Consider the following 26,720-nt stretch of genomic DNA (forward strand, 5'->3'; position numbering starts at 1 on the left):
ATGTTTGTTTGCACGCTTTGCTACATGTGTGGGTAATGCAGATTTGATGCTTTGCAATAGGTGTTTAGTTTGTGTTTGAACATATTAACACCTGTTTTATTGCCAGATATGGTGAAGCCTATTCATCAATATTATTGTGCATCTTTTGTCAGTAGTGATACCATATGTGCACGTACAGTATATATATATTTTAATATGTTTAAACATCCATCTCACGCTGCTTTCACTTACCAGAAGATGGCACCAGTGGTTCACCTAAAGTCCTAAACCTTTTAAAAGGCATATTCTGGAGGGCATAGCAATGGATTGGCCGCAGGAATTGTTCAAGTCTATAATACGGTGGTAGTTCAATTACACCAATATCATTAAGGAATTTTAAGTTAAAGCTAAAAACTAACTTTTTTGAACTTGCTTTTACTTAACATTCTTTTATAGTGTTATTTTTTTAAATATGCATTTTCTAGCAATGTATTATAATGCCATTTTGTATATCTGGAAATTGCTTTTATTGTTCTTGCGATTTAGTATTTTAAGAATGTTTTCTTTGACATGTAGAGCACTTTGAAATGCATCGTTTGCACGAAATCGGGCACTAGAAATAATTACTTGATTGATGACAGCAGGGTTTCCCAAACTTCAGTCTTCGCGACCCACCACGCTACCTTTTCCGCATCTACCAATGGTTTGCCCCGTTCAAATACATATTAACTCGTTCCACACTGCACGCGCCTTATGATTGCTTAACACGTCCCACGTGACGCGCCAAGCATTTAACGATGTGTGCGTCACGTGGACCGCTTGTTCACACACATGCACACACTGAGATCTTAATTTGAAGCGGCTCTTATCAACGCGGACAGCGTTAATTGTTTAGCGCATCACGTGGGTCGTGTTTAACAATCATCGGTCGCGTGCAGCGTGGAACGAGTAAATTCGTATTTGAATGGGGAGGACATTGGTAAATGCGGAGCGTGGTGGATCGCGAGGGCTGGAGTTTGGGTAACCGTACAGTACAATGTACTGTAGTATTAAACGTAAGAAGTTTAGCTTTGTGTCGTTTAAAACGTCGTGATTTTCCCATCAGAGATAAAAAAAAATCCTTGGTAATTTTGTTCAATCAGTTCCTTGGCTTGTTGATGTAGATATTGGCGGTGTTGTGAACAGAGTGGTGCAGATGTCTTGTGAGCCCCAATTAATTGACCCCTAACAATTTTTTTTGTATCCTTTGAATATTCATTTTTGTTTTCATTAACCTTACTTTAAAATATTACTGAATAGAGAATTAAGTGGCGGTCACAAGACGTCTGGCCCACCCTGGATAACATTTAGCAGAAGGTGCCTTCAATGACGATAGCAAGGTTGGCTCACCCACATCGGGGCGGAGGCGGTTGCACCACCTGAGTATTTTACACCACTCCATGTACTAATTGCTGGCCTATATCACGTGGATATATGAGGGGGCAACTCGAGGTGGAATACTGGTGGGGATAATGCCGTTGTCTGATATATTTACTATATATTTTTTTTTACAAATTGGTCTCGGCCACATTTTCTTCTTATTTAAGCAATACAGTACTCCAAAATGCAACACTTTACCTTTAATCCTAATTATCTTCCCCTGAAAATAACACGGTTTATGTATTTTAATTAATGTCGATTACTTCCTGGTCTTGCGTGACAAAGGGGCTCTGCTGTCGGTGAGGCCTTTTACACATACAGCCCTTTTGTCAATCCACTGCTGGATGAGCCCCCCCCCCCACGCTGTGGGCCGTCGGAGACATTTAACCATCCGTGTACTTTACCATGTTGTTCAGTGCCAGTTGGTAAAGGCAGCGGAGCATAGTTGACGTTGAAGCATCATTGACGTTGAAGCATCATTGTACGTACTCATAATTTTGCTGCCATGCCCTCTACTGACATATGCCAACAGCAGCCTACAACACTTGTACTAGACATGGTGGTCGCCCATCGAAGCACTGTCCAGGTTCAGATCTGTTGGTGGCTTTGGAGTTGTGACCAGATCAAGAACGTTCCTGGTGATATGGTAATTTTGTTATAGACCAGTCTTACCTTGCCGTGGAAAGTCGTCCAGTTATTTTATCATAGTTGACGTTTCAGACCCACCTGGTCCTCTTTCGATGTCTCTTCAGCAAGCAGCCGGGGATCACGGCTTACCGCCTCGATTGTGGATTTGTCATGTGCAGGCATGGGCCCAAGAGCAGGTTTAAAGTGATCCAGCATGGCCCTTTCAGCCAGATCCCTCAACTATGGTGCAGAGTGTTTGACTTCAATTCACACGTAACCAACACTAAATGGTGGCCACTTACAGATTTCTCGGTACACAGGGTAGTAGTGCTTCAAACTCGTTATTGTGGTGCTCAATACAGAGAACTAAAACAGTACTGTACTGTAGTGTCAACACTCGCCATGAACGAAATTCACGGCAAGCCATTCCCGATGCATACCATAGTCTAGCAGATGCTGTTAGGCGCTTCATTAACTTTTTATTTATTCCTTGTCCCTCTTTTTTTACGAAATAGCCAAGGAAACGGCTACACATTCCACAAAACACATCATGTGACATTTCATACAAATAAAAAATTGAACACTTTATTTTTTTTAAGTTTGCATCTACTGGCGTGGACAACATATGGGATGAATCGAATAAGGACACATTCGTAAGGCACACAAAAATAAATGCCGAGATGAATTTCTACGTTCCCAAATGTGTAAGTTCCCTGTCTATACTGCATACAAAATAGCATTTTACAAAAATCAAAGCTTTCTGCATCGGCACTAAATGAAATATACAAAAATTGTACATGTCCAGGTGGCTATCCCTTTGCTTGTTGGATATTACACAGGAACACCAACACACGCACAGAGGGGAACCACTATGTGAGAGAGCAAGCGGGGATCCACATGCCTATTTTTGGAGACCATAGAGCGACTCACGCAAAGCCACTACACGAGACGTCGGCGGCAGCAAGGTCATCAAGAGGGGGTCAACTAAAGCAGGAGGACAACTTAAAGGCTTTCCCCAGGTAAGCGGAAGATTTAAATGTGGAATCGACATCCAAAAAATTGTGGCCAACACTGCAACAAAAAAAGACTTAATTTTCAATATATATTTTTTTAAACAATATGTTTATTTCCAAACAACATGGACGCTTTCTTTTTTAAGTCTTTTTTTTGGGTCTTGTTCGCTTGGCCATACTGGTGTAGCATGGATTTAGTAATTCCATAAGAAAACAGTTCTGGTCTGGATATATTTCACATCAAGAAAATGAGGTGAATTGTTCATGACCAGAGTGACTTGAGTCAAATGAGGCAGCTAGCACCTTTAGCTTTACTGGGTTCTTCAAGTTTGCTGATTTTTTTTATGCTTAAATAAAACCAAACCCATAGTAAAGTAGCACCTTTAAAGATACAACTGGAAGCACTACGAAAAGCACCAAATGTAACATATACAACACATGGTGTGTTTTGTGAAGGCCGTCTCCCTGCAAACCAAATAAGACAGGACAGTTATGCAGTCCGAAAATGTGTTTAATTACCATTTTAGTCATTTAAAAAATAGCCTTTTGTTTAAAAAAAAATCCAGAAATCTTCGACTCACATTTAAAAAAAATCCATTGACACTTTTTTGTAAAAAAAATTTGGGGGCAAAAAACTACTCCTGTTGTTGCGATCAGAATATTAAAGTGAATTCCTGTAAAAGTAATTCCACAGCAATATGAACAACATCAAATGTTTCTAATTTACACAGAACAATACAGATAGGCATTTTCACACTTTTTGCCATGAAATCCAAACATAAGCCTGTGGATGGAAGACCATTAGCAACGTTAAACGGTCAATCTTTAGCCGCTCAGTGCAAGGGTTTGGTGGATGGCGAACAGAGGTGGAGTTGCAAAGTCCATTGGGTTTACAGGAAGCAGACGGGGCCAATTTCGACGCCAAACTCTTGCTCGGGTCCACCAATGTCCAGAGGTGCGATATCCACGATCGGCAGACGAGACGGCTTGTTTGTCTTGTATTGCAGCACTGTCTTTCCCCACTCGCCAGTGTGTTTCTGCAGGAGGTGAGAGAGCGGACCACAAGAACACGTGACACGGACAGATGATGCAACCGGCTGCGCAAACAATGTGGCACAAGGTGCTAAGCGAATAGCGTCTGTGAACAAAGCTCGTGATATTCGTCTACTTGGCGTAACGCACCTTCGCAAAAATACAACTTCCACAATATGGAAGGCAAATAAATATTGTAATGAGTTATAATTGAACAATGTATAGAAATAAATAATCTCTGAGGTATCTGCCTAAAGGCGCTTTAGTTTCCTCAACACATGAATGTTGTTCCTTCCTCGACATTGCATCCGTTCTTCAGGCTGTCGAGTAGCACCTTTTTTCCACCTCTTGGCATTTCCCCCCAACATACATCCGTCTCGAGCGTGCTCCTCCGACAAAACAAACTATGGACAACCAGTCCTCATAGCATGAACACTCTCCGGACTCTGACCCACACAAAAGCCCCCACCCCATCTCTGCTGCCTTTTGACTTTGGTTCTACCTACGGGTGTTCACAGCATCGCACGGCAAGTCAGCCGGGGGTGTCCTACTCGAGAACGGTTCCCAGTGGGCTATTTGACGAGGATCACAGATGGGAACCACGAGTTCGGCTTCGAACTTGTTTTTTTCTTTCCCTGACAAGAGACGATCTACTGCGCTTTAATATTAAATCTTCTGGCTACGGAACTCGGTATTGAGCCCCCCAAAACCTTCGTGCAAATGTAAACGTTCCGTCGTCAGCATAATTGCCATTTGTTACCTGGTGACAAACACCAAACATACCATTGATTTGGGGGGATGGGGTGGGGGGGGGATATCTCCCCTTAGGCCACGTCTAGAAATTTTTGGGGGAGCGTGGACAACCACGGCGTCGCCCCCTCGCACGCGTCTCGCCACCCTCTTACCGCGCAGCCGTCCTCCAGCATGGAGTAGGTGAAGCGGTTCTTGCCATCTGCGCGCAGCTCGAGCTCGCCCGAGCCCATGAGCCGGACGGCCTTGCGCAGGCTGCCCGTGGCATCCGCGTACGCCACGCTGTTACGGCAGAGGTACGTGATGTTCTGCGAGGCCTCGGCCGCCACGAGGCGCAGGAAGTTGAGCTGCACCTCGGCGATGTTGGCCGACATGGTGTCGTCTCCGTAGCTGAACTGTAGGGGTGCACAGACGGGGGGAGGCGGTTATTTCATGAGGAGGTGCGTGCGCGCTTGAGTGCGTACGTGCGTGTGCATGTGTGCTGTGCACGTGTGTGTGCATGTATGTGTCGGGTGCAGTGTGGGGAGCGGTAGTGTAGCGGTTAGCGCGCTGCGTTATGAACCTGGCGACCCGGGTTCGATTCCCGCTCACGGCTAACACCAGTGACGATTATCTGAACCGGTCCTGGGCCTCCCCTAGGTCGACTCAGCCTTAAATGAGTACCTCGTGCGGTGTGTAAACATCACCACTGGGGAGACAAAGGCGGTCGGGCGTGGTGCTGGCCACCCACCCCCTCGTGTACCGTTCCGGCCTTCATAGGTGCTCGCTAACAGCACTTACCCCTACAGTCTGTTAAGGCTATACGGGGGATCTTTGTCTTTGTCGAGTGCAGTAGCGTAGTGGCTATAGTGTTTGATTCCGGCTCGTGGATAATATCAGTGGTGCACAACTGAGCCGGTTTGAGACCTCCCCTAGTCTAGGTCCACTCAACCTTAAATTAGTACCTGGTGCGGTGTGTAAACACCAGCAGTGGGGGAAACAAAAGTGGTCAGGCGTGGTCCTGGCAATACCGTTCTTTCATGTTCCGTGGTGACCTTCAATAGTGTTCCACTTGCCCCAACAGCCTTTGTCGGCTACACGGGGACTCTTTGTAATATGTGTAAACGTTATGCATTTGAGCACTCAACCTATGGACTTGTTCTGTTTCTACAACGTAGCTGTTGATTGTGGATGAAAATGTGTATTCATTGTGATATTGGCATGCGTGTAAACGGTGTCTCCCTTTTTAGACAATGGGCACCTGAAATTCAGTGGTATGGCCACTGACATCGACCTGTAGCAGATCAAACGCATTGATTTCCTTTCCAATAATCTTTCTGATGCTCACTGGATTATATATTTTTTTATCAACAGTGACCCTCTCAAGAACATAATTCTGTAATAACCTCCAATTCTAATTACGAAGAATGTCCAAAAACGCCTGAGAAAGGCGTTTAGATTTCGTAACGACGATCCCATTTCCACTTTGCCGTCGGTGATCGACAGGAATGGACCGGTGCCGCGTTGATGCGAAAACTCACGTGGAAGCCACCTGGCATGGCCTCTCCAAACCAGACATGCTTGTGCTCGCGGCTGCCCTTATTGCTCCACCAGTTCTTGCTGGGAACGTTCTTGGGCTTGGGATAGACGCAGGTCTCCCCGGTCTCCATGTTGCACCAGACCTTCATGGCGTCCAGCACTGAGCCCTCGTTAGGGTCGATCCAGTACTCACCTGTGGCAACGTGCGGCAGTCAGTACGTGCACGCGCACATGGTGCCGCAACTTTTGCATCTATTAAGCAGCAGAAAGTATTCAAGTACCAGGTGTAGAAAAAAACGTAATTTTCTTTGAAAATGGCGAGCTTCTCTCATCTCTCAAACCACTGTACGTTCATGGTTGTCATAACCCAGCAGAATATGGTTTCTGCTAAGGCAGTTCTACTGAAAGTGTTCTCCTACATGCGACAAATGACCTTCTCCAGACGGTGAATCACTCACTTATAGATCTCCTCGACCTTTATGCTGATTTTGACAACCTTAAATTGTCTCCATACCTAGGTAGGAATCTCTGGCAGACGTCTCTCCTGCTTTCAATCTTACCTATAAAACAACTCGTTATAGATTTCTGTAAAAGCACAGTACTCCTCTCAGAAACCCGTGTGCTAAGGTGATGATTCTGGGTTGACTTGTTAATCAGAGCTTTGTGACAATATTCTGCAAGACTCATGAACAGTGAATTGGGAGCCTAGAGAACACTTGAATCGGACCCACGGCACAAATGTGTGGGGGGATCCCAACCAAGTCACTGCGTTAACCTCGGCTCTCACTCACCGCTCTTCCAGTCAGAGTGGCAGAGCATGAGGTCTCGACAGCTGCGAGCCGGGTCGGTCTTGGTGCCCTCAGGGCTCATGATGTTCTCGAGCTGGTTGGTGAGGCTCTTGAGGGTCACATCCACCTCAGCATCGTGCTCCATGAGCGCCTCATCGGCACGGTACCGGTAAGGGTGTGGGTCTGGTCCCTTCTCCATGCCAGTCAAGGGCAACAGTCCGTAGCCATTTGCTGCGGGGCCGGGAGGGCCTGGGGGCCCAGGGATACCTGGTGGACCAGCAGGGCCCTGCGAAGAATGGTAAGGAACAAAGTCAGGTGTGATAATTGTTTTTTTACCCTTTTATCTGGCAACAAAACCGACACCTTTTTTTACGAGGAGTCATGTTTGCATAGACCGCAATACCTGCAGTCATAATGCAAACAACAAACATAACTCTGATAATGTATGCACTGTCCTTGAAGTTGATTGGTCCACACCCGAGACAGCTTTCCTTAGAGCCTAGTCTCACATGGGTTGGACCAGATGACGCCAAAAGGCGCACAACTCAGGTATTGTGGTTTATGCAAACATGACTCCTCGTAAAAAAGGTGTCAGTTTTGATGCCAGATAAAAGGGTAAAAACCCAATTATCATATTTTTTACTGGCAAATGAGGTACCAATGGTGTAAAGTCAGGTGTGTTCGTAAGCGCTGCGGCCTTATGAACGGATGCTTTGTGTGGGTCCTGCCAAGGAGGGTGACGTCCAGTACTAATCTTGGATTCTTTGCAGTGAATTTCAGGTGACAATTTCTTATTTTATTCACAGTATTAGTTTGTCTAGTTATCTAATGCCATCAAAAATTCTGTTCACACTTAGTTATGAAATATCGGTGCGAGAGGGGCACCCATTTTCTCAAGCCCAATATCAGGCGAGTCATCTTACATATACGTATATAGCCAATTTTGATGTTGGTCTTTGTCAGTGCACTGCGGCCTACTGCCTATTTCATCAGGCGCATTAATTACATCTCATTAGAGTCACGCTCAGGTCTTTGACGAACATTTCCGCCACTGTAATGTCACGAACAAAAGGAACGGGGCAGTCGTCGACGCGTTACTCGTGATTGCAAGTCCTGAGAATTTACTCACAGAGCTGCCAGCCTCGCCTGGACGACCGCGGTGGCCAGAGGGCCCGAGGGGGCCAGACTGTCCGTTGTGCCCATCCTTGCCACGCCCGCCCGCTGGGCCCGTGGGTCCCTGAGCACACGCAAGCACACAACACAGAGCACACGGTCACTCCGTGCAGCAGTGGGAATGTGCGGGGCTTCACTCGTCACTCAGTGTTGTTCGGGGGCACTGGTGGCGACTGGAGTAGGCCGGGAGGTGGCACGTCCCGGTAGCCACAGCCCAGGCAAGAGGTATTCTGGACGTGGTGTGACGGGCGTGGAAATATTTTCCCGGTCATTTACCCGGATAGACTCGGTTGAAATTAAGCCCTGGAAATTAGTGATCACCAACGATGGTTCATTGGACTTAAATCTCGATTTGAAGTTTTCGTGACTGCAGGGATCCATACTCTTTATTTTTTTTGGTAAAGTCATGTAGATATAAAACATAATAAATAAAATCACGACGTTTCGGGCGCAACACAAGCGTCCGTCATCAGGTGGGATAACCACAGCTCAAAACAACTGCTCAGCAGTTGTTTCGTGATGACGGATGCTTGTGTTGTGCCCGAAACGTCGTGATTTTATTTTTATATCATTGGACTTGAATTAAAATGTCGATATTTTTTGGACAATGAAAGCTTTAGAAGCTGCTAAGGGACATAGTTGGAGGGAGTGCATTTGGCTCCATTCTCACTCTGACATTGACGGGAGGGAAAAAGAAGACAGTTTTATACCAGCTGAATATAAATTTCACAAATGATATGCATGTTAATAATGTTCAGTTTTGAAAGAAAATCAGCAAACCAGAACCGTCTGAAGAAAAAGCAAAGGTTATATGCCTAAGATATCGACAGTTTACAGTATACTTACAAAGGATACTTTTTTTACGTAAATAACTTTTTGGTTTCAAAAAAGTCCTGCTTTTAACACTGACTGTATCAGACTTTTTCTCAGTTCTCAGACCCTTTCACATAAGCATATGTGCAATGTTTATAAAATGCCCAATGTCCATTCTGCCGGACTGGGAAAATGAGGTAAATGTGACATTACTCACCCTTGGACCATGGCCGCCATTGATACCAGGGCCTCCTTGATGACCGTGAGGACCCTAAATGTAGCCAAAAGACATCGTCAGATCTCTCTCCGTTACTGTACACACACGGTATTTGTGCTTGTGCATGCCATTCGCATCAAAACCTTATTTGGACATTACTTCAATCTGAACTCTAGACATAGCCAACATTCCATTAAATCTTGCCTACATTGTCGGAGTTTATATAGCCGTAATGTAACAAATTACTGCAAAGGAAGATTTTAAAAAAAGCTGTACGGAACTATGCTATATGAAGAAATTAGATATCTTTTGGGCTGGCGCTAATAAATATGCAACTTTTCAACTCTCCACAGCAAACGGTGCGGTGCCAGCTGTGAAGCACCGCCTCCAGGCATCACACACACACCGGCAGGCCAGGCAGACCCTGGAAACCGCTCCAGCCGCGGTGGCCCTTAATTCCCCTCTCGCCTGAGTCGCCCCTCTCGCCATGGGCTCCGTTCGGCCCCTGAGGGCCCTGCCAACGACACACACAGACACACGCACGCCTGCGTCAACCAGGAACAACCATCATAAATGAGAGACGTCAATGTCTCGCGCACGCACGCACGCACACGCATGCACGTGTCAAACACATGTATGCACTTACACTTGAGAAACACGAGATGTTAATATTACACAATCGATCGTTCGTAAAAACTGAAAATGTTAAAACTTTTAAAATAGACTTTGAATACTGTTCTAGTAATAATTATCATTCTTTTGTATTGTGTGCTCTCTGCTAAACAACACGCGGCACTTACAAGTGGCCCTGCGGAGCCAGGTCTGCCCACGATGCCTGATTCTCCGTGAGGGCCCTGCAAGACAGAAGCGTCGCACCCACAGTTGTAGAAGCAGGGCAGTGTGCACAAGGGAAGGATTCGCTCCCAACGCACGCGCTCTCTCTCCCGCGAGGCGCCACGTCCTCCCGGCAGGCACCTCCTGACCCGTGACGCACACAGCACTCAGCGACGGTCAAAGCCACCAGCAGTGGAGAGGTTCTGGTGGCCCCAGGTCACGCTTGCAAATGGGACTGTCCCTTGTGTCTTGAATTCTCACCTGGTTGAACGGATAACCTTGACCGGATTAAATGTCCCATGTAGTCACCTGTCACTACTCCTGATATGTTGATGTGTGGAATCGTTTATAAGAAGTTGAAAGTAAAATCAATTCCTCGTGTAGATAATGGCTTAATAATTGTGTGTTGTTTTTACGGTTTGAACAGAAGCACAATTGTGCCACACAAAGGCCAGTATTTTTTGTCCTTGAATCGCAATTGCATCCACACATTTTTCACAGTCACGTTGATGACATTATTACTACATTTGTTTGCTCAGGAAAGCCTCACTGAGTCTCAATATTCTCTCCGAAGGGTCCTGATAAGTATTTCACAGTAGGAGGTTGATGCCGGAATGTGGAATCAAAATTCAGTAATTGGCAGGTAAGTTTTCAGCATTAGGCCAACACCAATTATGTTGGTCTTGTTTTTTTTAGCTACGGGGGTGAAATCGGAGAACCCAGAGGAGACCCATGCACAACTGGGGAGAACACAAACTCCACAGAGAAAGGCGCCCAAGTCCGGAATCGAACCCAGGCGCTTCTTGCTGTGAGTCACAAATTTGACCACTGCGCCAACCTGCTACCCAAGAAGCAACGCGTGGGTCAAGGCGTCTAGGGGCCTCGTTGTGCGTGACATTTTGGGACCCAAGCCATGCTAATAAACAACACCATCGTATTACTCTTCGTATTGCTCTTTGACAAAAGTTATTTTGAAAAATCACAATTTTTTTACGTTTTCACCATTATTAAATACCACCGTGTGACGGCCATATGTAACAAAACTGGAATATGTGGATGTCTCGTAAAATTTGTGAGAGTGATGAAAAAGCGCGACTGTACACCACAATAGCAAAATAAAAAACGAAAGTATTTTGCGCACATGGCTAAGTGTGAGGGGTAATAACCTTCAGAAACTGGTGATGCTTGGTAAAGTAGAAGACAAAAGGAACAGAGGTAGTCAGACTAAGATGCACACGTAGTATTGTACATTTAACCGAGCCCTTTATAGCAATGTAGCAGCAAAGCCCAACATCACGGAGAGTGGAGCAGTTTCATCATCGAGGTCGCGAATCCTCAGCAGGGAGTAGAACGACGGAGAGAGAGCGTGAGGTGGTGTAGCGGCCGCACCGCTCGCTCGCGTGTGGACGCGCTGGACTCACCGTTTCACCCTTGTGCCCGTCCTTGCCGTTGGCTCCTGAAAGACCAGGGTTGCCCATGTTGCCTGGATTTCCTGGGCGGCCGGGCGTCCCAGGTTCACCGCGGTCTCCCTACGCACAGCAAGCGGCGATGAGCCTCGGGGCGGTGGGGAGGAGGGCTCCCGCAAAAGGGAAACTGAGCTTGCTAGTGAATCGGTGTCTAGTTGTAGCAGGCCCCTTACAATTTGTCGCTCTATTGGAAATGCCGAGACACCGTTACCCCTCGCTGTTATTGAGAGATAACGTGCCAGCAATTGATACAGATTTCCCTTGGCCTTGTTCAGGGTTTAATTTCTCACCGAGTAGGCAAGTGACTAGTAGCCACAGTCAAAGTGAGATGTGTCCTCAGGGTACGGACATATATTTTCTGGGTGGCTGACCCAAGACAAAACCCGGTTAAAATGAACCCCAAGCCAAGTGGGCATACCTTTGCTTCACGCGCGAGGATGTACACGCAACGACAATTATTACTCTAGGTGACTGGTGTTTGGGGACATGTGCGGAAAGTGAGCACACAGGGGAAATGGTGGCAGCATTGCAGCCCTCGATGCATGAGGTGGGGGGGAGTGCAGTGGTGGCCTCACCCGCACGCCAGCAAGGCCATCGCGACCGGCAGCTCCATCAGTACCAGATGAACCCTGTTTACAACCACATTAAAAAGACAACAATCCCAATGTATTATAATCTTTAACACTTGGGGCAAGTGACGTTAGCGAGCACGTGTGTGTAGGTGCACCGACATCACACGTAAGCATGTGCAAACAATGCACAATTGACAACAAAAAAGTTGAACACGTTGGCAATGTGCTTTTGCAGCGCTGGACATCGTGGCAATTATCACCAAATAGTAGTCGAATGCACAACAGCAAAGTCTCGTTCAAAAACGACGCGCACGGAAGAGTTGTAGTTTCGACAGCAGAGGGCGCTGCCTCTCCATGAAAAACATGGGAAAAGTAAAAAAAAAGCTCCGCTGCAATTCTCAAGTGGTGGGGGGTGGGGCGTGAGAGATTAATTCCAAGTCATCCACAAGCCACGCCGGGGGAGAGTTCTCACGTTGACGGCTCTCGCGTGAACCGTACAAACTCGCGCATCGTTCTGTCCCGCGGAGCCGTAACTTGACGACCCTCCGACGACTCCCCTCTCTTTTGAGTCGCTTGGCTTCTTTGAAGACGGCGTCGCGTAAATAAACGAATAAATAAAATGCAAACGTGCGGACGGGGTGGTTGGGTGGGGTGGTGAATGGTGCGGGGGGGGGGTGGAGGAGCTCACCTCACGGCCGGACTCGCCGGGAGCGCCATTGAGACCCGGGGAGCCCACGTTACCCGGAGCTCCACGCTCGCCTTGTTCACCCGTGGGACCGCTTTTGCCGAGAGAGCCCTGCAAGAGAGAGAGAGAGACCGTGCACCACATGGAGCCACGCCACACACCCCCCCACCCTCACCGGCCGTCACCACCACCTCTAACTCCAACCTCACGGAGCCGTGGCTCAATCCGAGCAACCAACAGCACTGCCCCGCAACAACAATAGATGCCACGCAGGGACATCGTCACTAACCGGCCCGGACGGCCGTACAGAGAGAACGAGATCATGTGGCCTTTTGTCGTGCACCTTAGTTCGTGGGATTTGTGTGTTTCTTTTCTTTTATTCTTTTTCTCCCCCGTCTCGGGCTGCGCTTTGAGGAGGGTGTTTTTGTGGAGCAATTGTCCGCGTCGTCTGACGCGGCGATACTCGACTAATGGACGTTTCGAAACCCGACAAGAAACCAAATGACCCTCCGAGTGGCGGACACAAAAGATGCAAGTTCTTTTTTCTTTCCTTGAGAAACCTTCACAGCTTTTCAGCCTGCCTACATTTAGTAGCCAACTTAGCGTCCAGGTAAATAGCCTGAACAGAGAGTCGCGTAAAGTGATGGAGAATTTACGTGGGATTCAACGCGTCAAAATTCGTGGGATTCAACGCGTCAAAATACGTGGGATTCAACGTGTCAAAATACGTGTGTCGCCTACGGCGGCTGCCGATGTTCCTCGCATGCATCACAACTGCAGGCTGGAAATTCCATTTCCAAATATAGCTTGCTGCCCGATATTAATGAATCAATCTTCCTATGTTGATCTTGTCAAAATGGTGGTGGAGATTGAAAGCCATCCGTTTTTTTTGCTGCCAAAGCCCTCGTTGGATTAGTTGTACCCATTGCTTAATTTCTCACTGAATAGTTTCTACGTCGCCGGAAGACTAGAGTGAGCATATGACGAATAGCCACAGCAAGACGTATCCTTGATGTGGTGTGACGGCTATAGAACAATGTTCTGGGTCTCTGACACGACGGACAGACCCGGCTGAAATTAAGCGCGGGTTGTTTTACACGAAATTAATGTGTGTGTCTGGTGTGAGAGCTCTCCCAGGGCCTGGGGCCTGGTATCGTGAGGGCTCTTGGCCTCAACAAAGCTGATCGCTCGTTTGGGTGAAAGCATAAGAGTGAGAATGTGCAGTGATAAGTGAATTTGCATCCAGTGTCAAACTTCTTTTCACGTAGAACCAAACTGATTTTGCCATTAAAAAACAGAAATGGAACAAAATGTCTGTGGTAATAAATATTTAGAAAATACAATATGAGTCACGAGTGGCATTTTCCACTGCCATCACTGATACGTGGCCTATGAGTACCAGTGGGTAGGTGTTCGCAGTTGTGCCGTACAGCATTGCCAGCTGCTGCTGGTGTACATCAAACACCAGGAGCAGCCGGCCACGTCGTACAAACCCGCTTGACGACGTGAGCTGCTCGACTCTGTTCACGAAGAATCACGTGGAGCAAAACGTCGGACATCGTGCCAAACAACGTCGGAGCGCCGCATTCAGCGTCGTGCTCGAAAGTTCACCCACCGTAGGACCGTTGAGCCCAGGGACGCCCCTCTCACCACGCTGGCCGGACAGACCCTGGATACCATGAGAACCCAGGAAGCCACTGCTGCCCGGTGCCCCAGCGGTACCCTGGCAGAGAAACACACGCAGCCCGATGAGCACGCATGGCTACGCACGCTGCGAAAGAAGTGCGACATAGATACGCGCCCCGCACGGCACAATCGCACAACCGCTGGGATCGAATGAACCGCAGCTCGGAGGGTTCAGCCTCCAACGCACGATGACAATCAGAATCAGAAAGGGTTTTATTCGCCATGAAAGTTCGCACAGACAAGGAATTTACTTTGGCCGGAAGGTGCATACATTCAACATGTAGGAATCTTAAATCTTAAATAAGTGGTTTACAAGTCTAACTATACTAAAGGTACAAGTCTAACTAATACTAAGGAGCTAAAGAATGTGAAAATGTAATAAAATAAAATCTAAAATATACAATAGCTATAATATACAATATAAAATTACAAAAAATGCAAATAGGGTAACATAGTGCAAATATGGCAGGCTGTCATTGTGCAGATATTGTGATAAACTTAGTTTGAGCGTTAAAGATTTCGACACTGCGTGGAGAAAACCTCTTTTGTATGCGGTGATATGAATCGAAATAATTACAAATACAGGCGCCGTGTCCAAGTGCAGGTCTCATATAACTGACATATCCTCACATTACACTGGCGAGGGGGAAGAAGAAGGCAAGGGGCAACTTCCGAGATGAAAGGATAAATGCACACTGCACACGTGGCCTTAATCTGAGATGGTGCGCTGATATCCAGCTTCGACTGGAAGTAAGAAGTTCTGAGTTCAAAAGCTAGCACTGAGAAACTTCCTTGGAGCTAAATTGCCTCCAAGAGGTGATGCCCTTCAAACGAATCTGTATTCATCCCTGAGACTCGATTCACAAAAGTTCTTGTGAACACCCCTTTCACCGACCAGGGAGAGATCTGCAGCTCAGGTCTAACTCACCTAAGAAATCCCTGTGTATCATAGCTCGATTCTGTGCCACGTTTCACCAAAACGTGGCTTGTAGAAGAGAGTTGAAATGATATAATCTGCCTTGGCGCAATGTAAAAATAAATAAATATACCCTGCTGTGCTGTCCTTCTGTCGCTTGATGAATAATACTACTTCATTGTCAGATCACTTAAGTCATTTTAAAACACACTTAGCAATAGTTAACCGGGGACTATGAGTCATTAATTTTTTTTTAATCACATTTTGAAAACGAAAGTTTTTTTCCCAATTTTATATTTCATGAATTGGTTTTCATCACGCTTTTAATAATTGTGCAGTTTAAATAAATATATTTCTCTGTTAAATATTTTATCGTACTCATTAATAGTTGTAGTTCTACTTTATTTTTTACTTTATGACATTGTAAATGACCTTAGGATGACTCATTGTGGAAACACAATAAAATAAAATACGTCAACCGTATTTGATGGACTTCACACATCAGCAGCAGCAGCAGGGCCGTCACTGGCGTAAAAGTAAAATAGATATAATATATGTGATGTTTCGGGCGGGAGAGATGAATGTGTTGAATTTCTGTTCGTTGTGCTTGTGCACACTGTGGATGCTCTATATATGCAGGAGCTTTTATTATTAATATTTCCACGCACCCATAAGTGAGGGCAGCGAATTGGAGCATACAGCGAGACAAGCTGACTGACAGTCACATGACCCAGGGGCTTAAGGGCAGCTTCCCAGTCACGTGACCCCGGGGGTGTAGCAGGGAAGTCAGCGGGACCTCCGCTGCGGACACGGCGCTCACTTACCCGGGTTCCGCTTGGGCCCCTCTCGCCACGCTCTCCATGATTCCCAAGGAGGCCGGTGGGGCCGGGCTCCCCGGGCTCGCCTGGTGTGCCAGTCTCGCCGCGCGGGCCCATGCTGCCGTCCTTGCCCTGCGCTCCCGATGAACCCTGAGGACCGAGGCCTCCCTGCGCGCAGAGCACGATAAGAGGAAAGAGAATCAACGCTAGCACGTCGAGAGAGCCGCTTTCGCCCGGATGAACGTCCCTCCGCGTAAAAGCCAGATGCACTCACGCGGCAACTGTGGTGCGTGATCATATTCGCAGAGAGCAGCAGTCGACATGGACCCAGGTGTGATAAGGACACTGAGGGATAATGCGACGGGTGAGAGATTGCGAGCCCGGCCCATTGAGCAATTGCCGCCTTTGGCTGAGACTAATCTCGTGCCACTTACCAGACACGCGATTTACGTACGCACATTAACTGTTCAACGATTCCAATTTAAAAGTAATGTTCACCTCCTTTGTGTCGTAAGGGGGGGGGGGGGGCCGGTGTAAGCATGCTGGAGCTAAGTGGGGGTGTAGAAGATGGGGTGGAGGACTTACCGGAGGACCACCAGTGCCAGATTCACCAGGCGCTCCTGGGAATCCAGTCATGCCCTGTATTGCAGAACACAGGTCAGGCATCAGTGTAGGCACACAAAGGTGGGCAACGAGGCAGTGCCACCCAATGCTACGTCAACACCGCAACAACTACCCCAATTGCTGCAGGATTCTTCTATCAGAATCTACAGCCTTTTTGAGTGTCTGCAGACGAAGACACCTCATCAATCCGGCGAAAATTCTGAAACGTGCGATTGCGACGCGAAGGCGTTACGGGGGGAAGGCGTGGACAGTGCCCACGTGGTACTTACCATGCCACCAACTTCCCCAAGAGCTCCCTTGGGGCCGCCCTCTCCAGCCGGTCCCTTGGTGAGAAACGAAGTGTTAATCTCAGCGTATGATGGGATCGGTAAAAATGTAGATGCAGCCCCGCAATTGCTCGCTCACGCCCCACTGCTTGTGGAAGCGCTTCCACTCAGGGGAGCTCTCGAGAGCACATCGCCTCTCTATAGAGTATTTAGCCTACTCTTCCACACTTCATGATGGGAGATCAGTCAACGTTAACAATGCGGGGTGGGGGGGGGGGGATCATTCATCTCCACCCCCTGGTGGATGCTGTCTTATTTCCACCACCTCATTTGAGTTATTTAAAAAATATTATCTTAAATTTATTCCGTATTATTTGCTCCACTAGCTGAGACGTAACATGAGCTTATAATCATAACATCGGCAGACCACTGATATGCGCACTGCGCGATAAACCGAATTCGACTCCTGGGCATGACTTACTGATTTCAAGTACTCCCTTCATCCAACAGTGAATTAACGACGCGTGGTCAAATTATCTTACGTACAAATTACGCGGACGTCAACGCGTCGATTCGTGCGCGGCTCAATTTGATGCACGTATATCGTGAGACATTAGGAATCAATATGACCCCAGGATTATAGCGCATTGCACGTCCCTAGTTGACAGCAGTGGAGGATTGCGGTGTTATACACAAAAGGGTGACTAAGCAGCAGCAGCAGCAGCAGGCAGCTGATTAGCTATTCACACGGCTCGCGATGAGCGCAGTGCCATGGAGCAAATCACCATGAAGAATCGTTTAATAATTCAGGTACAGTGTTTAATCGAGAATGGTTGTAGAGGCTACATTATTTAAACTACATACATCATCATAGTCTTTAAACAATGAATCATATGTATGTGGGCATAGACAGTAAAACAGAAAAAAAATCAGTAGCGTCAAGTACAGACGAAACCAGTAGTCACCAAATTAAAGGGGTGATTCACAAGCCTGTAAACGACTCACGCACGGCACGGAAGATATTTTTCTCAATGTTTAATGTTCGTTGCGAAAAACAAAGCATTTTTGTGAAAAGAGTCTCCGTGTTTTGCTGCTCAATCCAGCACGGGGAGCTACTCAACTCCTGTTTACAGCTTAGAGCCAGTGGTGGAAAATCCCCATTCCTCTGGAAGGTCTGAGTCATTCCATAGGACGACCACTGTTGCGGTCGCCATTAATAACGAAATAGCAAAACGTGTCTGGACACCTGCAATACGCATGGCCTGACCCTGTCCTTGTGCGTGACGCTAGGGAGCTAGCTGTGTGTGACGCTTGCAGCTGTGTGCGATTTTAGGTGGCTGTGTGTGACGCTATGATCTGTGTGTGATGCTAGGAGTCGTGTGTGATGCTAGGAGTTGTGTGTCATCCTAGGAGCTGTGTGTGATGCTAGGAGTTGTGTGTGATGCTAGGAGTTGTGTGTGATGCTAGGAGTTGTGTGTGATGCTAGGAGTTGTGTGTCATCCTAGGAGCTGTGTGTGATGCTAGGAGTTGTGTGTGATGCTAGGAGTCGTGTGTGATGCTAGGAGTTGTGTGTCATCCTAGGAGCTGTGTGTGATGCTAGGAGTTGTGTGTGATGCTAGGAGTTGTGTGTGATGCTTGGAGTTGTATGTCATCCTAGGAGTTGTGTGTGATGCTAGGAGTTGTATGTCATCCTAGGAGCTGTGTGTGATGCTAGGAGTTGCGTGTGACGCTGGAGGAGCTGCGTGATGCTAGAAGCTGTGTGATAGGCCTCGAGTGAGGCGGCCTGCGTGGGTAGGGCACGCATGCAGATGCTGACCTGTGGGCCCGAGGACCCGATGTATCCATGGATGCCAGGGGCACCGTTATCACCCTTCCCACCGGCCACTCCCTTCTCACCCTTGGCCCCATTGTGGCCGCTCGGCCCCTGCTCGCACGAGAGAGAGGACACATTAACACCGCGCGTTAGAACCCCCAGCACGGGCCACATAAAAACAAGCATCAGCTTCCAATACCGCGTTCCGGTGGATTGCACATGCTCACAGTGAGCGATGCTCTGGGAGGGCGACAATGTTTCGATGTTTTCATCACCGGCGTTGAGGGAAATTGCCAGGGGCGATGTGTTTTGTCCGTTATGTGAGCGAGTAAATATATGGTGGGTTGACCGAAACACATGAGGTGGAAATTTATGTTGGTTTGTTATTTAACTGCTGAAGGTTTCATCGTGCAGAAATTAACGTCAATTAAGCATTGAGTCGTCCTCCGATTACTGGGATGAGTTCGATGATAATGACGAAAGCCACATTCACGGTCTTGTGAGTGCATTCATTTTGCCATTCTGCTGCTCATGCTGCTGGATGGCAGCACCAGCAGCAGCAGGAGCAGCAGCAGCGCTGACATCATCATCAGCAAGCGACACGAGTGGCTGCGCGGGTGACGGTTGGCACGTGTACTCACGGGAGATCCGACGAGTCCAGGGATTCCAGCGGAGCCGACACTGCCTCGCTCGCCCTGCAGTCAACACGCACGCACGCACGCACGTGAACTCAGCCCATGTCGGTGTACAAGCAGCCAAAGTGGTGGACACGCAGAGGCGCACCTTACGTGTACACGCACGTGTTACCCATTGTACAGGCTTACATCCGCACACACAGGCAGGCGCGTGTACACGAGCAGACTACATTCACACGTGTAACACGTCCACGTGAATGTGCGCAAACGCATGTACGTGAACACAGACAATGTGCCGTTGGCGCTATTTTGGACTATATTTTTATATTTGTTTCCCCGGTTCTCATTTAAAGTTGAGTCAACTGAAGGGAAGTTCAGGACAGGTTGAGATACCATTTGCCACTGATATTATCCGTGACTGGGAGTAGAACCTAGGTATAACCGGAATCATAGCAGAGCGCTAACAACTAAACCACCCCTCTCCATAACTACGTCACGTGCAAAAACGCACACACACACACGTGCACGCACACACACGTGCACACACGCACACACTAACACACGTACATCACTCAAGTCGCCATGCGTAACACCCGCAATGCATCGATGTGCAGTAGCTATGTATAACACGTGTGGGCACATGTAGTCGGTTTGGTTAGCTGACCACACTGCGGCTTGGTACATGTTCGACACTAATGTAAACCATTTGCAAGCTCCGCCGCTGATCGCACAGACGGACTGGGTTACATTAGCGCACATGTGTGTGTTGTACCAGACATTCTGGCAACATAAGCCACAGACACACCGCATACCGCCCTTATGAAAAACAACATCCCATGGCCGAATTGAATGCATCCTGCTCAATGTGCATTCAATTTAGACGTGAATGCAGCCTAGGAACATGGATTCTTACCCTTGTAACCAATGCAATCTCCATTTTCCTCCCCATAATGTGTACATCTCATACTACACGAAGGCTGAAATTGATTATTCTCACTTGTCAGCTTGTGGCCACAATATTAGTAGCAATAACTGTGCCCACAACACTTTTTTTTTACTTGACTGAGCGTATATTATCCAGCAAAAATGCAGGCAGTGCTTTATGCTTTGTTACTCATTATACTGTTCGGGCCAAGATTCATCTTTTCCTTCTGAAAGGAATGTACGCACAATATCACTCTTCGCCGCAGACTGATACCACAACCGTTGTTATCCGACGCACGGATCTCCGTGCGTCGCTTCGTTTGACAGACAGCGGTGCTCTCCCCACTCCCGACCCAGGCGCCGTGCCCGTAAGCGGCGCGCGTGTTGTGTTGCCGCGCGGTGAGAAGGGAGTGGCGTGCGATGAAGCGGTGCGCCGGCGAGTTCACGGGAGACGCGGTGGGCGAAGCGGCACTACTCACGTTCACTCCTGCGGGGCCGGCCGACCCAAGAGGACCAGAGGCACCATGCTCGCCCTGCGGGAGAGTGAGCGCGGTTAGAGACGAGAAACTAAAACTCGACAACGAACGATTATTTTTTTTATTTTTACTGTGTAAGGCCCGCTGAGCCATATGGCTCTTTTTCAGAATCGACCTGGGCACAAATGATGGCTCAACTAAGTGGCTTATCGCGTGGATATTTATTAATGTGGAGGGAAAAACCGGAGAGCCCGGAGAAAAATCCACGCGACCACGGGGAAAGCAAATACACAGGCATCAGGGTCGAGATCGAAACCGCGACCTCGTGCATACCAGGCAAGGGAGTTAACATCTCGCCACTCAGCCACAGCCCGCGACAAATCCACTCAGCGGGGCTGACACCGGCAGTTCCACTGCCACGTAAGGTTCCCGCAGTTGTGCTGCATAGCCTGGGTTGTACACTACATCTTGTTGGACATGTTGTCAGGCGTTTTGCTCCATATGCCAACAGCTTATTAAGTAGCCGTCAAGAAGCTCCCAGCACCCGGAATGAAATGTCGGACGCAACGTCAGGCATCACACCGCGCGATACAACCCAAAAAGCACGTGACACGGCTATTAGCAGTTCCCCGTGAAGATGTTCAAATATAACAAAAGCAGCACTTGCTGGAACCTTTAAATCTCATGGGGTGTTCAATTTCTTTTTTTTACTTACACCTCACGAAGCTAACATTGTCTAAAACAGCCGACATGTAAAGCATAACCGACGCTGTACAATTGGCATGCCTTGCAAGTACTGGGGCGGCCATGCACTGTCTTGATTAGCATTTGCTAACTCTGGCACGCCCGTGCGTGAGGAGGCGAGGCTTCCAGCAGGGCCCAGGGTTTGTTTTCACAGATGGCTGGTCTGGGCCCTCACAACGCGCAGCCAAAGACCCGTGTCTTCCAAGAGAAACAGGAAAGCATTTTCCCCACTTACTTTGTCGCCTGGAGCACCGCTAGGGCCTGGAGGCCCAACCGGACCAATCACGCCCTGTGTGGGGACAAGAGGACGGGTCAATAAATTAAGCAACGCTTCGGGGGAAAAAATGCATTTGCGCAAGCCGGGCTGCATTAGCCACTACGCGCGTGTTACGTTATGCAGATTCTATTTTTTTTTACAAACGACTTGAAATTACATTTCCTCTGAAGGTGCAGCTCTGGCACGTGCAATCATAATAAGCCGTGAAATCAATTTAATAGAAGTGTTAACAATCTTAGGTAACGGGGTGGTTTCATTTGAGCTCGACATTGGGAGTATTTAAATGCCATCTCGTTATCCTGAACCAAAACAGTTTGAACGCTGTGCACTGCATCGTGGGCTGAAAAATAAATTATGATTCTTGTTTAAGTTTTAACGTTTTTTGTGTGTGTTAATCTACAGGGTGCTGCCAGCCAAAACAGACACTACCTCGTGGTTTCGTTTCTCATTCTCATTTAATTCCCCGATTGAAAAACAGAAGCACTTACGGTTTACGTTGGCTAGAATTGACCAAAAGCTCGCAGTCGTATTCCAGACTCGTGGACGAATTAATCACAGGGAGGATTCACGGCGGACAAGGCACCGGTCCGTGAACTTGTTCATGCAACGCAAGTTTATTTAGCCGGAAATTATTGGCCTACGTGCTGAAGACTTTGTGGCTAGAGCTCACCAAACGACTCGCCGTATAACCTATCTCGACAAGTTACAGTGACACTTGCGAGCCAATGAGTATCCCTCAGAGAAAATTGTAATCACGCTTAAGCACGTATTATAATCATGTTTTGTAGGATAGAATACACACATAGCCGGTGCTTAATTTCTCACTGCAAATGTTCTGCATCACTGTCGACTTGAGTACTCAGCAGTAGCCACAGCCATCGCAAGGGGTATACTGGATGTGGTATGCTGGGTGCGGATATATTATTTGGGTCACTGTGTGAACATAACCGGTTGAAATAAAGCACTGTGTATGTCATATGTAAGCATACAGAATATGTAATCTTCCAGTACACTCTTTGATACGTGTGAGTAAACAGAATTTGCTTGCCACAAATGCATTATTACAACGTTTGGAAAATAAATGCAGCTGATTTACGCGATGCGAAATACACTTGAAGAAAAACCGCACTCACTCGGGCTCCGTCTTTGCCGGGGTTTCCTTCGTAGCCTCTCTCGCCGTTGTTACCCTAAGAGAGAAACAGCGTCAGGAGGTAGCATCGAAAGAGATGTCACGCAACATCACGTTCACGTCCGTGGAATCGTTTCAAAAGGGCTTTTCTTAAAAGCACGAGCATTAGAAATTATGTCATGTGTGTGTGTGTGTACGTCTGTTGAACTAAATATAACATTAGGGGTGCAGCAAAGATCGTACCGTAACCACCGTGTGTCAAGTACATGCGTGCAAGCGCACAACGGCGCACAGAAGTCTGAATGAGCGTCAGGTCGTGTGCGCGCTCGTTGTATTCTCAAGTACCAGCTCATGAGCTCGTGCAAGGTTGCACACGGCCGGACATTCACGTGATTGCACGCAATAATCATAATAAAAATAATGTCATTATATTACAAAAGTAAACCTCACTGAGTCTCAACACTAATTAATTATGCACGAGAAGCGTGCAATGGGATGTTTTGCCAATTTCATTACAATAAACATGTTGCAGGTTCTCATAATAGAGTTCTCGCTTGAGTCAACTTGTGTGTGTGTGTGTTCACGAATGTTGACTTGCACAAGTGGGCAATCGTAGACGCATGGACGCCTTGGTGCGTGCGTGTTCGAGTGCACGCATACGTATGTATGTTGAACTTCTTTCGCACCATATGTAACCAAGCGCGCTAATCGGAGGTGCGGCGAAGGTCAACAAACTAAACGCAAAAAGCAGTTGTAAAGAAATTAGTTTTCAATCCAGATGATTTAATAGTGCATAACTCCAGTGACTTCCTAATATCGCAAGGAAGAGCGTTCCAGACGGCCGCAGAAGCGCACCTGAAAGCGCGCGTTGCGGCGACCGTCTTTGTTCAAGTGTCCGCGACTAGGGTGAGCGTATGGGGTGAGCAGGCCGAGTGCGTGCGTGTGTGTCGCACCTTGTCCCCCTTGCCTCCGGGGCCTCCGCTTACTCCCCTCTCACCCGGCAGCCCAGAGGCACCGGGGTTCCCAATGGGACCGGATGGCCCAACAACTCCAGCCTCGCCCTGCCATCGCAACGGGAGGGGGGGGGGGAGAGAATCACCGTCAAGGGGTGAGCGTTATCGATGCATTACCCCAAAACAGAATACAATTCCGTGCAGCTGTCATCAGTTTGTTCATAAATACATCGTATTGATGATCAGATTTTGAATTGGCATTGCTGTAGAAAATATGCAGCGATGCTTTTTTCCGTCTCATGTCCACGGAAACGTCTCGTTTACGCGATGAGTGCACACGGCTTCTGCGTGCTCCGTTTTTTGCTATAATTGGTCAGGAGTAAATATTAACATGGCTTAGTTGGCATTTTATATTGATACTGTGGTGGAAAAAGGATGCAACACAATATATTGCCGTCTGTTATCTGTACAGTACATGCCTTCTCAGTAACACGTAATCTGGCATCTGATCGCCTAGATTTCACTGGAGGCCAGTAAATCACTGCATGACAAATTGAAAACATAAGCCTACATAAATCATAAAAGTTAAATACAATTTCCCGTAAATGTGACGTTTGAAATATCGTTAAAAAAACTCTTATCCAAGGGGTATAAATTACATGACTAGGTCTAATGAATAATATTTATCTGGGGATATCTTGGCTTAGAAACAAAGATTTTGCCGTGCCAAAAATGCACCCATTCACCAAAGGCCCGATAGAGAAGTGAGAGCGTTTACATAAGGACGCCATTCATGTACAGCGATAAGAATAACAAAACCAACGGCAGTCAAAAAAACACTCGCACCAAACACTTTAGGAAAAAACACAATCAGGATGCCATGGGATGGAATAACAGAAACGTGAAACCGCCTCCAAAGCAACAGCAAACGGAAAACGAACACCAAAACGTGCACCCTGATGGAGTGAGACCACGGGACTCTGTGGCTCACTGCCGCTTCACGACGCTTTCGCGGAGGGACAGACACTGGGCCATCGAAGCAGCGGAGTAGCTACCGGGTGTGCAGCTGGCGCCATTGCGTGGGTGCCCCCTGGGCTGATGCCGGGCAGCGAATAGGGTTGCCACGGTGGCGAGATGTTCACTACCTCGCCTGGTATGCAGGAGGTCGTGGGTTCGATCCCGACCCCTGATGCCTGCTGTATATTTGCAGTTTGCATGTCTCTCTTCCCGTGGTCAAGTGGATTTTTCTCCGGGTCCTCCGGTTTTTCCCTCCACATGAACATGCGTTTAAGAGTATTTGGCTGCTATAAATGTCCACACGATAAGCCACTTCGTTGAGCTATCGTTTGTGGCCAGGTCGCTTCTGAAAAAAAAATATATAGCTCAGTGGGCCTTAGCTGGGTAAAATAAAAAGAGTTTAGTAGTATGGTTTATACTTTGAACAGGTGACTCCATTTCATGAATTGCACTATGCATCGTGTGCATATTTCACACGACTGAGCAGAGCCACCTACAAACCGGGGTCTAATCTACCCAGACGCCGAGGAAGTCACATTTGTGACAAACAGCAAATGCTGTGCTGCCGTCGTCGTGCATCAAACGTTTCCCAGACAACACCAGACAGACGACATGCGGGCAAGGTTCATTTTACAGAAGCAACCGCATTACTCCTTTTAAACTGCCGGACGTTGTGTTGCTAAAGCACGTCTGCTGACACGCATTCAGACGCCCTGCTTTGGGCAACTTTAGGTTCCAATGCGGATTAGGTCCCAACGTGCCTGCTACGGTGGCCGTGGTTACAACGGGGGACAAAGCATCGCCCAGTAGCTGCTGCACTGACTGTTGGGCCAGCGTGACGCTCTAGCGGCTCGGTGTGGTTATGGCTGCCTAAGTCTCCCGAGTGCTAACAGAATCAGAATCTTTATTTAGATTGGAGGAATCCGATGAGCTATGAATATCTTCTTCACAGATGTCCAGTAGATTCCACAGATGTCCAGTACCCATTGTCAATATCGGATTAGTGGAGGCAGAGGCCAGAACAGGTTCTGATATCACTTGCTACTGATTTTACCCGAGCCCAGGAATTACACCCAGTTTGTCGAGATAGCAGTATCGCAGTGCGCTAACCAATGCGCCACCACTCGGTGGGGTGCCAGGAGTTGACCCGCTCTCCCGGCCTCTCTCCCTCGAGGAATCCATCTTACCTTGGCTCCAGAGGTGCCGGGGGTTCCAGCCTGACCACGGATGCCCTGGATGCCGCCGGAACCAGTAGAACCGCGCTCACCAGGTGTGCCAGCCTCACCCTGGAACACACAGCGTGAGGGAGTGAGTGGGAGAGTGGGTGAGTGAGTGAGTAAATGTGTGAGTGAATACGTGGGTGAGTGAGCACATGGTAAGTGTGTCTACATAACGTGTTTGACAAAGCCACTTTGTCAGAGATTACATGTACCCCACAAGTATTTGTTCTGCCACAAATTTCAGTTCCCCTTCCAACAAACATTTGGGAATATTGGTTTCCCTTCTGAATATTTGCATCACTTAAGAAAGCAACTCTAATCCAATGGAATGAATTT

At 47.7% G+C, this 26,720-nt stretch overlaps 1 protein-coding gene across 1 annotated transcript in view; it reads right to left on the bottom strand.

Moving 5' to 3' along the window:
- Positions 1-2,588: 2,588 nt before the first annotated feature.
- The window catches only part of LOC144729190 (uncharacterized), a 76,773-nt gene continuing 52,641 nt past the window's right edge, over positions 2,589-26,720 (bottom strand). Inside the window, exons 32-53 of the mRNA XM_078609229.1 lie at positions 26,352-26,450; positions 24,148-24,255; positions 23,199-23,252; positions 22,024-22,077; positions 21,048-21,101; positions 19,651-19,704; positions 19,013-19,120; positions 17,200-17,253; positions 16,892-16,945; positions 16,313-16,474; positions 14,502-14,609; positions 12,890-12,997; positions 12,205-12,258; positions 11,585-11,692; positions 10,130-10,183; positions 9,736-9,843; positions 9,330-9,383; positions 8,256-8,363; positions 7,130-7,412; positions 6,341-6,531; positions 4,976-5,215; positions 2,589-4,075 (exon numbers count right to left, since the gene is read on the bottom strand). Of these exons, the coding sequence (XP_078465355.1) occupies positions 3,929-4,075; positions 4,976-5,215; positions 6,341-6,531; positions 7,130-7,412; positions 8,256-8,363; positions 9,330-9,383; positions 9,736-9,843; positions 10,130-10,183; positions 11,585-11,692; positions 12,205-12,258; positions 12,890-12,997; positions 14,502-14,609; positions 16,313-16,474; positions 16,892-16,945; positions 17,200-17,253; positions 19,013-19,120; positions 19,651-19,704; positions 21,048-21,101; positions 22,024-22,077; positions 23,199-23,252; positions 24,148-24,255; positions 26,352-26,450 (2,364 nt within the window). The 3' untranslated portion in view covers positions 2,589-3,928. The remainder of the gene's footprint in view (positions 4,076-4,975; positions 5,216-6,340; positions 6,532-7,129; positions 7,413-8,255; positions 8,364-9,329; positions 9,384-9,735; positions 9,844-10,129; positions 10,184-11,584; positions 11,693-12,204; positions 12,259-12,889; positions 12,998-14,501; positions 14,610-16,312; positions 16,475-16,891; positions 16,946-17,199; positions 17,254-19,012; positions 19,121-19,650; positions 19,705-21,047; positions 21,102-22,023; positions 22,078-23,198; positions 23,253-24,147; positions 24,256-26,351; positions 26,451-26,720) is intronic.

The sequence above is a fragment of the Lampetra planeri genome, chromosome 31, assembly GCF_965212315.1.
Source record: "Lampetra planeri chromosome 31, kcLamPlan1.2.h2, whole genome shotgun sequence".
NCBI classification, from domain to species: Eukaryota; Metazoa; Chordata; class Hyperoartia; order Petromyzontiformes; family Petromyzontidae; genus Lampetra; species Lampetra planeri.